General features: G+C 44.8%; 1 protein-coding gene across 1 annotated transcript in view; it reads right to left on the bottom strand.

The window, feature by feature from the left end:
* PPM1M (protein phosphatase, Mg2+/Mn2+ dependent 1M) overlaps positions 1 to 13,246 on the bottom strand; it is a 29,033-nt gene that overhangs the window by 11,826 nt on the left and 3,961 nt on the right. Inside the window, exons 2-7 of the mRNA XM_090022548.1 lie at positions 11,186 to 11,309; positions 10,476 to 10,730; positions 9,343 to 9,455; positions 7,790 to 7,874; positions 2,581 to 2,699; positions 1,515 to 1,578 (exon numbers count right to left, since the gene is read on the bottom strand). Of these exons, the coding sequence (XP_089878674.1) occupies positions 1,515 to 1,578; positions 2,581 to 2,699; positions 7,790 to 7,874; positions 9,343 to 9,455; positions 10,476 to 10,730; positions 11,186 to 11,309 (760 nt within the window). The remainder of the gene's footprint in view (positions 1 to 1,514; positions 1,579 to 2,580; positions 2,700 to 7,789; positions 7,875 to 9,342; positions 9,456 to 10,475; positions 10,731 to 11,185; positions 11,310 to 13,246) is intronic.

Here is a 13,246-nt window from a genome sequence, read left to right as displayed (position 1 = left end):
GTTTGGTGTTGTCAGCAAACTTGGCCAGTCATTGCCAGGGATTGCAGCCCTAGCATATGGATTACATGCCCCCCAGCATGGCAACTAGGCAAGTTTCAGTCTCCTCTGTGAAAGAGAAGGCAAGGTGGGGGGCCAGATTGAGGCCCCCACCATGTGGGAGGGAGTGGGGCAGTGGCAGTCTGCTGTTGCAGGCTGGGCTCTGGCCCTGCTGCCGCTGCCCCAGCAGCAGCGTGATGCCACATGCCTGCCTTTGCTGGGTTGCTCAGGGCTCCAGCAGCAGGGTGCAGAGCCCAGCCCCCAGTGGCAGCCTGCCTCTGCCCTGCACACAGATTTGGGGGGCCTGTGCTGGGGTGCACATGGGTGGGGGCCACTCTGCACTCCTGGATGAGCCACCTGGGGCTCCAATATTCCCACAACCTACCCTGTGGCCCCATTCACCCCTGCCTCTGCCCCACTCCCTCCTGCACTGGGGGGACCTTGATCTGGCCCCCATGCCACTTCCCCATGACAGACTTGCCTGCTGGGGGGAGGTGTGTGGGTACATGTGCACAAGCGCTCAGTTATACCAAATAGTTTCTCTGCCTCCACCTGTGCCTATCAGTATCTCTCCCTGACTGTTGATCAAAAATGACAAGCCCTGGAGCACAATGTTTAAATATCTATTTCAGAAAATGTCATTATTCATTATAACTCTGGATACAAAGCCTATATGCATACTAATTTGAATTTTGTTCCTGTCCTCAACATAACAGAAGGCAGAGCATTTCTTGGCTGAACTCCCTCTCAAGATCCAACCATTCCAATAGCTGGGGAACATACTGCACTACATCTTGAGATCTCGCGGCCTGTCTGCCAGGCCTCCTGAAGGAGGTCTAATATAACATGAGATTCTCCCCCTTGCAGGAGTTCAAAAGGTGAAAACACCATTGATGACTAGGAAAACTCCTGGATCACAAATAACAAATAGGATAGAAGAACATCCCATTTCTTGGGTTCTCCTGTCACCTAACATCCTTAAAGTTTGATTAAATATCTCCACCAATCCATCTGTCTGTGTGGGATAGAGGCTCTCACAGGTGGACTTTTAAAGGTCGCTGTAACAGGGTTGCCTGTCCCTTTAAGAGGGGGCTGCAAGCCTTGTTGAGTAGTTACAGGTATGGAGATACTCCTGGTAATAGTCTCCTATGACCCTCTCGAGGTCCCTTCCAGCCCTAATGTCTATGAAATCTGCACCAGGCAGGTATCAAGAAGCACCTCATAGTTATAAAAGCAGTCTGAAGAGTTTTGCCTGGCTCTCTTGTCTTTAAGGGACTGCTAATGAAAGCATTGGAGTGCCTGGCATGATTCGCCAGAGCTTCTCTCTGCACTGGCTGAAAAGACTACTTAGCTTAGAGACAACTAGACCAAGCCTCACTGAAATGTCTCTGAATAAGCAAATTAAAAGAGTCTCAGCAACTGTTGCCATCTGCATATGCAGGCCTAGGAGGGTGTATGTTTATAAAGCATTCAGTTACCTGCTTCCCATGGCCATGGATGAGAGGATACTTGAGGTCATCTTTTTCCACTGTCTTGTATCCCCTAGAATAGACATATAATACCTCATTATCCTGGTTTTGTTCAATCACTGGTTTTTCTGTTGTCATCACTATTGTGTGAGCATATTACAAACTTGTATGAACTTATCTTCAAAAACACCCCTGTGACAGGAAAATATTACTAGCTTCTTATGGACAGGAAACTGAGGAACAGAGAAGCTAAGTGACTTACCCAAAGTTTTAAAGCACATCTGTGTCAAAGTTGGGAACTGCCTCCAGCTCAACTGAGGCTTAGCCTGAACTCCACAATGACATTTCCTCTCTTTCTCACCATCTGGAATCCTACTTGTCCCTGTTCTAAGCTTAGTATTCATTCTACAAACCTATATTTCTGTTTCCTGAATTCCTGACAATCCTTCTTCTAAACAGCCATGACCTGGGCTTGCTCGTGGCTGGCATGCAGCCTGTTTTTGAAGTAACAGCACTGCCCAGGGAGGCTGAACTTGGGTGACAGTTCATCTGTACTCTTCATTCTCAAGTCCAGTATAGACACACCAGCATGTTTTGGAGTGGGAATTACTAAGCTATTAGCATAAGGTTTAGGTGTTGATTTTTATGTTATGACTGTGAACCAAATAGTATGAAATGAATTGCCAGCTCCAAATCACTAAAGTCCTTGTTGACAACCTCCGTAAAGGAAGCTGCAGAATTGAACAGCCTGAGGCTAAAATCCCTCCTTACTCCTCAAGGGAAGTCTGCAGGTACTGAGGCATGCTGGCAGGAGAGCTTGCAATGTTATTGCTATATCTCTAGAGTAGAGGGTTTTGGATTGGCAGCCCTGCTGCCCTCTATCTAACACCTGTCATCAGTACTAGATACATTTTTGTTCCCAAAGAGCATTGTGCAGGAAAGGAATGTTCACTGGGGCATCTTTCCTTCCCCTACATCACCTCATGACCAGAAATAAAAATATCTGAGCTGCTTTCTAAAGACCTATTACAGTCAGTGCAATTACAATGGGTCTCTTGAAGTGCTGGAGACTCACCAGCCTGCCATGAAATAATCCCGGTAAAGCACTTTATGTCCCACATCACCTCTTTTCAATCTCCTTGGAAATTCAAATCGTGTGAACTCATCTGCCAAGAGCTTTGGGTTGAGAAAAGCCTGCAGAAAAAATCAAAATGGAACAGTCATATTGAGGATTAGGAATGTGCTGAATCTCCTCTGGACCTGAATAGCCTTGGTCTTGTAGACTGAAGATGACTGGAAGTCAGTAATACTTCTATGTTCTCTTGCTAGCTCTGCCACTGACTTGCCATGTGATTTAGGCAAGTGAGGGTGCATCTACATGAGACACTGTGGAGTAGATTAATTAGCTCTGAAGTAAACATTACATATCTACATGTAGATCCCTATTAGGCTGGAGTAAACTAATCAACTCTGCAGCAGGATAGTATTTCTAAATACAAGTTCTTTACTGCTGTGGAATTTTTTACTCCACAACAGTGCATGTGTAGATGCTGCCCTGGATGGCTGGGGTGCAAGGATGCTTCAGTGGGGGGCTGCCTCTCCCACTTGAGCACCTTCATGCCCCAGCCAGCCCTTCTACAGTATACTGAGATGGAGGGGAGCAGCCCTAGGCTGGCAGGCTCACCTCTGGGGCCCCTCTGCCAGCTGGGGCTGTTCTGACCCAGCTCAGTGTGCTGCAGTCCTTCACACATGTTCAAATGGCAGTAAACTCCAGAGTTTATTGCTTTGCATTAATTGCCTCAGTTCCTTCACCTAAAATAGAATCAGAGAGAAATATGACTGGAAGATGATGCAGGATCATCCCTATCCAAACCATCCTATAGAAATCCATAATCTAAACTCTTCATAAAGCTACCATCGACCCTGACACAACATAAGACGTAACACCCTAATCTGTTACAGATAAAGCAGGGGAACCACAGAAGCCAATGTCCTGCTTCAATAAAAGATTATTAATATACGCTCAAAAGATCCCAAGTAGAGGGCTATGCCCCTTGCTACAAAGGAAGGCATGCTGGACCAGTGGCAGGCAACCCTCTTCTTGAACATCTCCACTGATGGAGAGTCCAAAATTTCCCTAGGCAGTCTTCCACTGCCTCACTGTTCCAACAATGAAGAAGTTTTTCTTGATATCCAGTCTAAACCTACTTCCCTGAAACTTCAAGCCATTGCATTGCAACTTCATCTTACTCTCTACAACAAGGGAGAGAGTTGCTTTCCCTCTTCTTTATTGCAGCCCTTCAGATATTTGTAGGCTGCTATCATGTCCCCTCTTAAGCTCCTTTTCCTCAAACTGAATATACTCCTTCAGCCTCTCCCTATATGACTTGCTTTCCAAGACCTTGATCATCTTTGTTCCTGGCCTCTGGGTCCTTTCTACCTTCTCCATATCAATTTTGAAATGTGGAGACCAAAACTACATACAATACTCTAGGTAAGACCTAACCAGTGTTGAGTAGAGAGGCACTATATTACCTCCTGTATCTTGCACCTAATGCTTCCATTTGTGCAGCCCAAAATTGCATTCCCCTTTTGATTCTGCCATCTACCGTGACTCCCAGATCCCTCTCTGTAGTGCTGCCATCTGCCAGGTGTCATCCATTTTATATTTGTGTTTTTGATTATTCTTTCCAAGGTGTAGCACCTTGCACGTTTGACCTTCATCCTGTTAGTTCCAGCTCAGCTTTCAAGTCTGTCAAGATCCTTCTAAACTGTGCTCCCATCCTCCAGCTTGTTCCCAGTCCTTCCCAGTTTCATGTCATCTGCAAACTTACTTAAGAAACTTTTTATGGCAGCATCCAAATAATTAAGAAATGCATTAAACAGTATTGAGCCCAGGACAGACCCCTGTGGGACTTAATTTGAAACTTCCTGCTGTTCTGATATGGATCTGTTGTTAATTATTTTTTACTTATGGCTATTGAGCCAGTTGTTGATCTACCTTATAGTAGTTTTGTTCAGCCCATCTTTCTCCAACTTGTTTATCAGAAGGTCATGCAGGACCTTGTTAAAAGCCTTGCTGAAGTCCAAGGCAATCAGGACTCATAGTAGAGATAATATCTTTTATTAGACCAACAAGATTTTTGCAAAAACATTTCTTTAATTGCAAGCTTTCAGGCACAAACACCCTTCATCAGGCAATAGAGAAAAGATTGTAAAAGTTCTCCTGGGTAGAACTGAAAGTTCATATTACATAGGATTTCACAGAGAAGTTAATAGATGGAAAATTCCTCTGGGCAGTCAGTTCATAGCTGGTATGGAGCCTCTCGCCTCCTGTGAGGATTTGCTTGAAAAAATATGAAGATTTCATTTTTAAAAATCGTCTAAAATTTGATATCTTCCATGTGTCGGGTATCCAGGTTGTAGCTGTAGTTGCTGAAGTCCAGATATAGTATATCCACAGCTATATCTACTACAGGTTTCCCTCAATTTATGCTGTACACGGGTTCCCAGAGATCAGTCCAAAAATTTAATTTTCATGAAGCGAACCCATGTTACAGTGTAACAAATAGGGATAGGTTCCCATGGTGGTGAGGGAGGGAGTGAGGCTGGGACTAGGGAAGGGGGAGGGGGAGGGGTGCCACTCCCGGGGCTGCACAAGGCAGCAAAGCAGAGGGAACAGAGCGGGGCTGCAGCGGCCCTGGGAGTGGCTGGCGCCAGCTACCTGCAGCCACTGGGCTGCACCATGCTCCACCTGTCCTCACTCACCTCTGCTCCTGGGCTACGCTGTGCCTTGGTGCAGGCAGCTGGTGTCGGCTGCTCCTGGGGCCGCTGCAGCCGGGGCTCAGGTGAATGCTGTGCCCCGTGTCACCCAGGGTTCCTCTTGTGCACGCTCACCCCAGCCTGTGCTGGAGCAGCCGACACCAGCTGCCTGCACCACAGCATGGCGCAGTCAAGGAGCTGGGGTGAGCCCAGGCACGGTGGGGCAGGCAGACCAGGGTTTAGCCAAGCAGCTACAGGCAGCTGGCGCCAGCTTTTCCCAGGGCCACTGCAGCTGGGGCTGGGGTGAGTGGGGGCCCTTTCCCCTCCCCCCACAGACTTATCTGCTTGGAGCGGAGGCCATCTATGCTGATTGCATAAGAGCGAATTTACCTCACATATAACAAATTATGGGTCTAAATATGCTCATCACATAAGAGTGAATTTGCATATAAAGAACCTGCATAAATTGGGGGAAACCTGTATAACCTTCATCCTCCCCAGTAGTTACTTCATCAAAAAAGGAGATCAAGTTTATATGACGCTGTTTGTTTGTCATAAATCCATGTGGCTTCTTGTGATCAGCCTTTCTTCTTTCAGCTGCTTGCAAATGGCCTTCCTTAGGATATGCTCCAGTAACTTTCTGGCTATTGAGGTGTGGGGTTGACTGGTCTGTAGTTCCTTAGGTCCTCCTGTTGGTCCATTTTAAAGAGGAGCACTATGTAGGCCCTTTTCTAGTTTGCTGATACCTGGCCCATCTCCCACATTTTCAGGAAGATCATTGTCAAGGGCTCTGAGATCTCCTCTGCCAGTTCTTCAGTACCCTGAGATTAAGTTCATCGGCCGTGCTGATTTTTAAATTAATTCAGACCAATCAAAAGCTCTTTGAACATCTCTTTTTGTTATCTCATCCCTTAGCTTGCCCCCTTACTTATCCACATAATTCCTATTAAATGTCTTGCTGCAGTTTGATTTTTTTCTAAAAATTGAGGCAAACTATCTTCTTTGCATCTTCCGTTAAGAGTTCTCCCTGGCTAGTTAACTGTATACGTACCCACAGCTTCCTTGGTCCTTCTTTTCTGGCTGTCATGCTTATAGATTCTTTTCTTGTTGTCTTTAACCTCTCTCATCATGTGCAGCTTGTTCTTTATCTTTGCTTTCCTGATTTTGTGTCTGGTTCTTCCCATTTTCTGGTATGCTTCCTTGGTTACCTGCCTATGTTTTCATTGCCTACATACTTTCCTTTTGCATTTGAGGTATCCTAGAAACTCCTTATGCAGCTACATTAGTCTCTTGCTATTCTTGTGCTTCCATCCAGTTGGAACAGTTTGCTGTCCGGCTTCCAATACCATGTCCTTTCAAATCTCCCAGCCCTCCTTGGGTGCCTTTACCCTTCAGTATATAGGAATGATAGCACCTGAGAACTACGTATGAGAAGTGCTATATGAGGGCTAAGTAATATAATTCACCATGATTGGCTGACATTGTTTCTCTGGTTTATCAGTGGCAGCTGAGGATGCTATACCTTGTAGTTGTGAGAAACGGTTCACTGTGTAGTTATAGGAAAAGATTAGACAAGGATTTGTATGGGATGTTTTGAATAGGGCTGAACCTGCTTCAGGCAGAAAGCTGGACTAGATGACCTGTAGAGTCCCTTCCAGGCCTATTTTTCTATGATTTTATACTGATTGCAGAAACTTGATTTGATCCCCTTATTTTCTAGGTTGGTATATAGAGGATGGTTATGATCAAAGCACTGTAAACCACATCTACAATTTTCTGTAACTAGTGGTAGGGGTTTTGTGCTTCCCAATCTGGTCATACTACATTTACCAACTTCTCAGCATTGGTGCTTTATCTTGCACAGCAAACAGCCTGACAAATCTGGACAAGTTTCATGATGCTGGAAGGAGCTGTGCTGCAGGAGACACTTGTAGGACTCCTTACTGGTAAATGGTACATGCTAACATGAAGGCAGGGCAGATGTGCACCTTACAGACTAACTAAACTGGAGATATAGATACCATAAGCTTTCATGAAACCAAGTTCATTTTTTCAGAAGCTATGAAAGGACATGCATAGAGTAATGTATAAAGTGGAGAGTGATTTGAAATCAAGACAGGAAGGGAGGGAAAGCAGGGGCAGTGCTCGGAGAGGCAAACTAGCAATAAAGGACAGAGTCATAAAAGCTAATCCAGATAATGGGATAAGACTCCATATTCCTCACTTAGATCATACTTAACACAATCCAGTCAGTAGATGATTTCTTGTTTTGTGATTTCCTGTTCCAGTTGGCTTTTAAAGTTTTTCTGTCTAACAGTTATGCTGAAGTTAGAGATGGAAGTTAAAAGTGTTCTTCCATGGGCCTTTGTGTCTTTCTGAAGCTTGTATCAGATCAGCGTTTCTTCATTCTTACATGCATAGATTGCCCCATCTATCCGATGTGAACAGCAGAGGAGCACTATAAGCAGGTGATGGCATATGCAACACTGATAGAGGTTCTGTGGCTAAAAGACGTCACTCACCAGGTGCTGGATTCTCTGCCTCTCTGTCTCTGGAGTGAATTCGCTGCTCAGAGCCATTATGCTGTGCTTCTGAACAAGAACTGCCCTGTGTAGACAAAAGCTGACATTCTAAACCTGTAGTCATCAAGTTAATGCTTTCTTAACTTTAATTATTATTTTGGTTTGCTGTATGTCATTGTACCTGTCTGTGATAGTAACTGTAGTACAGTCCCTTCTTGCTGTGTTCCTATTGATTTGTTTTGTTCCATGGAATCATTTACACCAAGCATAAGGAGCAAGAAAGAACTCAGTTATGTCATGAATGAGTCTGGTGCACAGAATGGACAGGGCTGTCTTAATTTAGTGCTGGTGTTACTTCAGTAACCACACACTAGTACAAGAATAGCATTTGGGACAATTGGTTTAATAGTAACAAAGAACATTATTGAAAGAAACACTGGGTTTGACTATACCTGAGACTTAATACAATGCTTTAAAATTATACCTTCCCCTGCCCCTGCTTCTCTATATTTGAATGAACCCACAGCCCCTTGAAGGGATCAAGAAGGAGTGTAAGCATTTCTGATGTCATGCAGACTGCCAGGTTTGTATGTCTAACTGGCTTAAAGTCACCTGGAACATTTTAAAAGTGGGCGTAAAAAATTAAGTACTATTTTGAACTGGCTCTATGTTATAGGTGTACGCTTAGTATGCCATGACAAGTCTGGTTAGTCCTCAATGCATTACACACTATATCTCTTCTCACCTTCCACCTCCACCGCTGCAACTGGGTGCTCCGGTATACATACAGACTTCTGGTATACATCCAGCTCTTCCCCCCCACCCTCCTTTTCTTTGACGCTTACTATCAATGAACTCCTTTTCACTGCTTGTTCAACAAAAACTACTTTACTAACAATCAGCTGTGTCCTTACTCCCTACTCAACCCTACCTCCCTCATCATGCCCTCTCCCCCCAACACAAGGAACCTAAAAGTGTGGATGCAGGTACTTGCTCCCCTTTTTCTCCCCAAAAGTCAGGCAAGCTGAGGCTGGTTGACCTGGGCCTGAGGACTATCCAGTTTGCAGGCCATATGTTTGACACACTGGCTGTCACCTATGGCCTGCAGGCTGGATGTGGCTTACAAAGCCTATATAAATAACCTGTCACCATCATGAGTTCACCAGCATGTTTGTGGGGCTCCTGCTAGAGCTCTCCTTGTGCAGCAAGTTCTCTGAGCCCACCAGCATGTCAGTGTGGTCACTGGCTGGAGCCACTGCATTCGTGCGGCTCCAGAGCCCAAGGGGGCAAACACTGCCACCACTTTTACCTTCTTTTCCCTCACTAAGCTCCAGCAATGCAGCCCTCAGTCCATTTCTGATTGTACAATTTGGCCCACTTACAACAAAGGTTGAGCACCACTGCTGTAGGAGAATCGCATGCTAGCAAGGAAAGTGTATTGGGCAGCCCAATGCATCAGATCCATCTGCTCAACCTATTGTATTGTACCATCCACTGAGTTCCCCAGTTTTGATCTGCCTGCAGAATGCACTCAAGCCTGGACCTGAACCCACCTGCTGTCCCCAGCATTGGCCACAAAAAGCTTTCCTTGGAGGTAGAGGACAGCCAGAGCAGTGCAGCCACCTGTCTGGTTTGTGGCTTTCATCTCCTGACCAATCACTTCATCCTGTTGATAGAAACAGTTTCTGTTTGTGACATGATCTGTGGAAGTGGGAGTATCTCAGTGAGGGTCAGAGGGCCAGAATCTTAAAAGGTGTTTAAGTGCTCAATACCCTGTGAGTGAGATGCTTACATAATAAGCCAAAGACTAAATGCTGGATGATCACTAGAGATTTGGTTAAACAATTAGTATTGTTTTAGTCCCCTTCTGCTGTAGCAGCCTAGGACTCTGGCTCATGACAGCTTTCTGAACCATTAGAAACCCAAGAGGAGGCTAAGGGCAGGTTTTCACAGGCAGAAATAACAGGCTGGTCAGCCTCTGTGGATTGGACACTTACTTGCATTGCCCTTGAAAAATCTGTCTCACTCCCAGCAGAGGTGGTGCAGTCACCATCCCCGGAGGTGTTCAAGAGGAGGCTGAACAAGTACCTTCTTGAACTTGCTTGAACCCAATTACCTCCTGCCTATGGCAGGGGACCAGACTTGATGATCTTACTGGTCCCTTCTGGTCTTACTGGTCTATGATTCTAACTTAATCTGGTCTGAACTGGGTTGATTTCAGCTTAGTTTAAATTGACTGGGAACAGGTCTAAGCTAAACAACAATAAGCATGTCTTAAACCAGAAAGAGCATTCACACAGAAGTTGACTAAAGCAGTGTAAATGTTTGGGTATAAAAAGGACTTTGAGAGCTTCAAGTGAGAGTGGAGGCGCTTGTCCCTGTGGGAGGCTGCAGCTCCAAATAAGAGTCTATGGGCAGTGTGACTGCATACTAGCCAGCCCAGTTTCTTACTTTTTGGAGCACCATGGGGTGGATTTCTCTACAGTGAAGAGGAGAATACAAGTGAAGAGTGGTTTAGCCTCAGTCAAGTGAAGAGTCCTTTAGCCTCAGTCATGAAGGTAGAATCTGGACTAGGCTGTAAGTAGCCGTGGGCCCTGCTTAGGTCACTTATGGCCATTGTTGGCATGGGGTATCATAGAAGAAAGGATGGTGTAGTTGTGTGGGTATCAATGGAAGAATAACTTACACATTCCTGAAAGGCATTCTCTAGTGCTCCAATGATCACATCTTCCTGGCAGATTTGCTTTTCCTCCACAAACAGTGGGTCGCTGTTGCAAATGCAGCAGCCCTTTAGATGCATGGGGGGATGAGCTTTTATGATCCCTTCTCCCACTTCCTCTAGCTTCTGCTTAATGCAGTAGTGCAAATAGTTGGAGGCAATTATTGCTGCTTCTGGGCCACCATGGCCATCAAATATTGCCCAGTAATAACCAGTCAGATACTGGAGGGAGAAAACAATGAACCTGAGAGTTTGCTTAGGGCAGGTAGCAGAAACAAAGCCAATCAGCAAGCAAATCAATTCCAGTGCCCCCCGCCCCCCAAACTGCTGTGCCAGGCCAGGTCAGCCCCCTCCCCCCCAAATCCTGGAACATCTCACCAACATTCCTAAAGTGCCCCTCCAGCCAAAATAATTGCCCACCCCTGATTTAGGTGGTCATAGAGAGAGTGGGACCAAGGCTCCATGGTCGCTTCCATCCTAAGGTCAGGCCTTGCTGCTTCAGACTTGCTCTTTCAGGGCCTAAGCTAATTCTAGGGGATTCAGTGGGAGGTTTTCCAATGTCTTCTATGGGGACTGGATCCAAACGCAAAAGAAAAGGTTCCAGACAGGTATGTGCAAAGAATCATCCTACCCATATAGGGGGTGGTCATTACATAAGATACAGATAGATTAATCACCTGATTGGAACACAGATTCAACCATTCTTGATTCTCCTCCAAGCTAGTCTCTTTGCTCCTCATGGATATCTTACAGCATGTTGCCTGATCCTCATTGAACTCTGATTTCTCCACGTTGATGACTCTGAGGATACAAATACTTCAGTTACATTCAGGATCTGGGAAACTGACATGGGAAAGTACCTGACATTGTGCCAGGTCCCAGACAGTTGTGTAAAGAGCTGATGGAGCATATTTTGTAAGCGCAGCACTGTAAACTCTTACAGTTTTAACGTGGAACTCATAGAAATGTTTTCCTTAAAGTCTCAGCTCCAGGAGTCATGTGACTATGGAACTCAGGTTGCATTCTTTTTTTAAACAAATTTCTCTCTCCTGGATGCATAGAAATATCTGGGAAATGTGACCACTGTACTTTGGATATGGCATGAAGTTCATCATTTACAGACTGCTGAGGTTGCTTTCCTCTTTCTAGATGATCGTATTTTTCTGTGTCCATAGGTATATTTCATCTTTTATGGACAAGGTTGTTTCTTGTATTCTGGCACAACTGGTTTCTTCTTAAAAAGCTTATCCAGATTTGGGCTGAGATGGCCAAGAGGATCATCAGGAGGCATGAATTTTGTATCTTTGTGTATTGCAAGCACATGCTTAACTAGATAAAGATTTTTTTTACATTTTTACCAGACCCAAAATTGATGTCACTTCCCAAGGTACCTTAATGACTGGGAGTTTGTACACTCAATTTTATATATTCATACTGGGTGCTGCATGCAACTCACTTTCACTGGTGTATTTATTCCTGGGTAGACAGTTATTTTGATGTTTGTTAGACTCACTTTTGGTCTCAATTTTACATTTTCTATATTCATTCTCCTAATGTTAAATATTAACCTGAATTCCCATGTCCAGTTTCAGTTGAACCATTGTTTTATGCACTTCCATGGGCAAAATTCAGTCCTTCTCATTGGCTTTGCTTGATTCTACCATATTTCCAAAAGTCCTCCTCAACTATATGCATTTACAATTTTTGTGTGTGAAATCTGCAGTTCTTCGAAAAATGGCTCATCTTATCACAGTTATAATGGAGTTTTCCAGATACAGTATGCTTGGGGCCATGTTGCCTTCCATATGTGCTGCATGCTTGTCTGTAAGCATGCTGTCTCCAAGCATACTTCTTGCCGATGGAAAATTCTACCCTGTAAGGTAGATTTCTGGCTACATTTTTTGTGCCTAATGCCTGGAAGACCCCTTCTGGTGCATTCTGCTCTGCAGGCTGGATCTTCACAATTTCTACTGTCCTGCAAATTTGGATAGTTTTTTCTAGAGACAAGTCTCCCTCGTGCAGTAGCTTTTTTTTGTAATACAGTATCTGCAATGCCACAAATAATCCTAGAGATTCTGCCAAGTTCCCAAAAGCACAAGTTCTTACTCAGTCTCCTTACTTTGGTAACATATTGATCTATATATATACATCTTTACTTTCTCGTGTTGTTTATTTGTATGTAAAATGTCAGTGTCTTTCAAGGGTCTCATTCTTTTTTGGCATGCAGTATACCTCAAACTTGCATTTCACTTAACTGCAGATTTGGCCTTATGCGAAGGTAGTGTTACATACACCCAGGGCTTCTTCACCCACAATATGCAAAAAGACTGAGGATTTTACTTTGCCCTTTTTCTCCTCAGACCCTATGGCTACTAAGTATCACTCAAACCTTTGTGCACAGGGTCAATCTGCAGCTGGAGCTGGTGTATAGCCCCGGTCCTGGCATGCAGGTCATACCTGACGTGTGGTCCCAGACTGGATTGGCCTAGCATGTGGGGTCAGTTACTAGGCTCCATCCACTGTGTGGGGGCAGCAGCAAGCAAAGAAGCAGGCTCAGCTCCCTACCTGCTGCTATTTAAATATACTTCAAGGTTAAATCTGTTTTCTCTTCATGCAGCTGTACGAGTTCTGGTTATGCAAAGCCATAGTTATGTTAAGCTATAGTGAAGCTACGGCACTGAAAAGGAGCTTGGGAAGAACAGGCCTCATGACTGCTCAATGATCTGATAAGAAAGGCA

This window comes from Crocodylus siamensis, chromosome 11 (assembly GCF_052110815.1).
Source record: "Crocodylus siamensis isolate JL-2025a chromosome 11, ASM5211081v1, whole genome shotgun sequence".
In the NCBI taxonomy this organism is placed as follows: Eukaryota; Metazoa; Chordata; order Crocodylia; family Crocodylidae; genus Crocodylus; species Crocodylus siamensis.
This window is presented reverse-complemented; position numbering and strand designations above follow the sequence as displayed.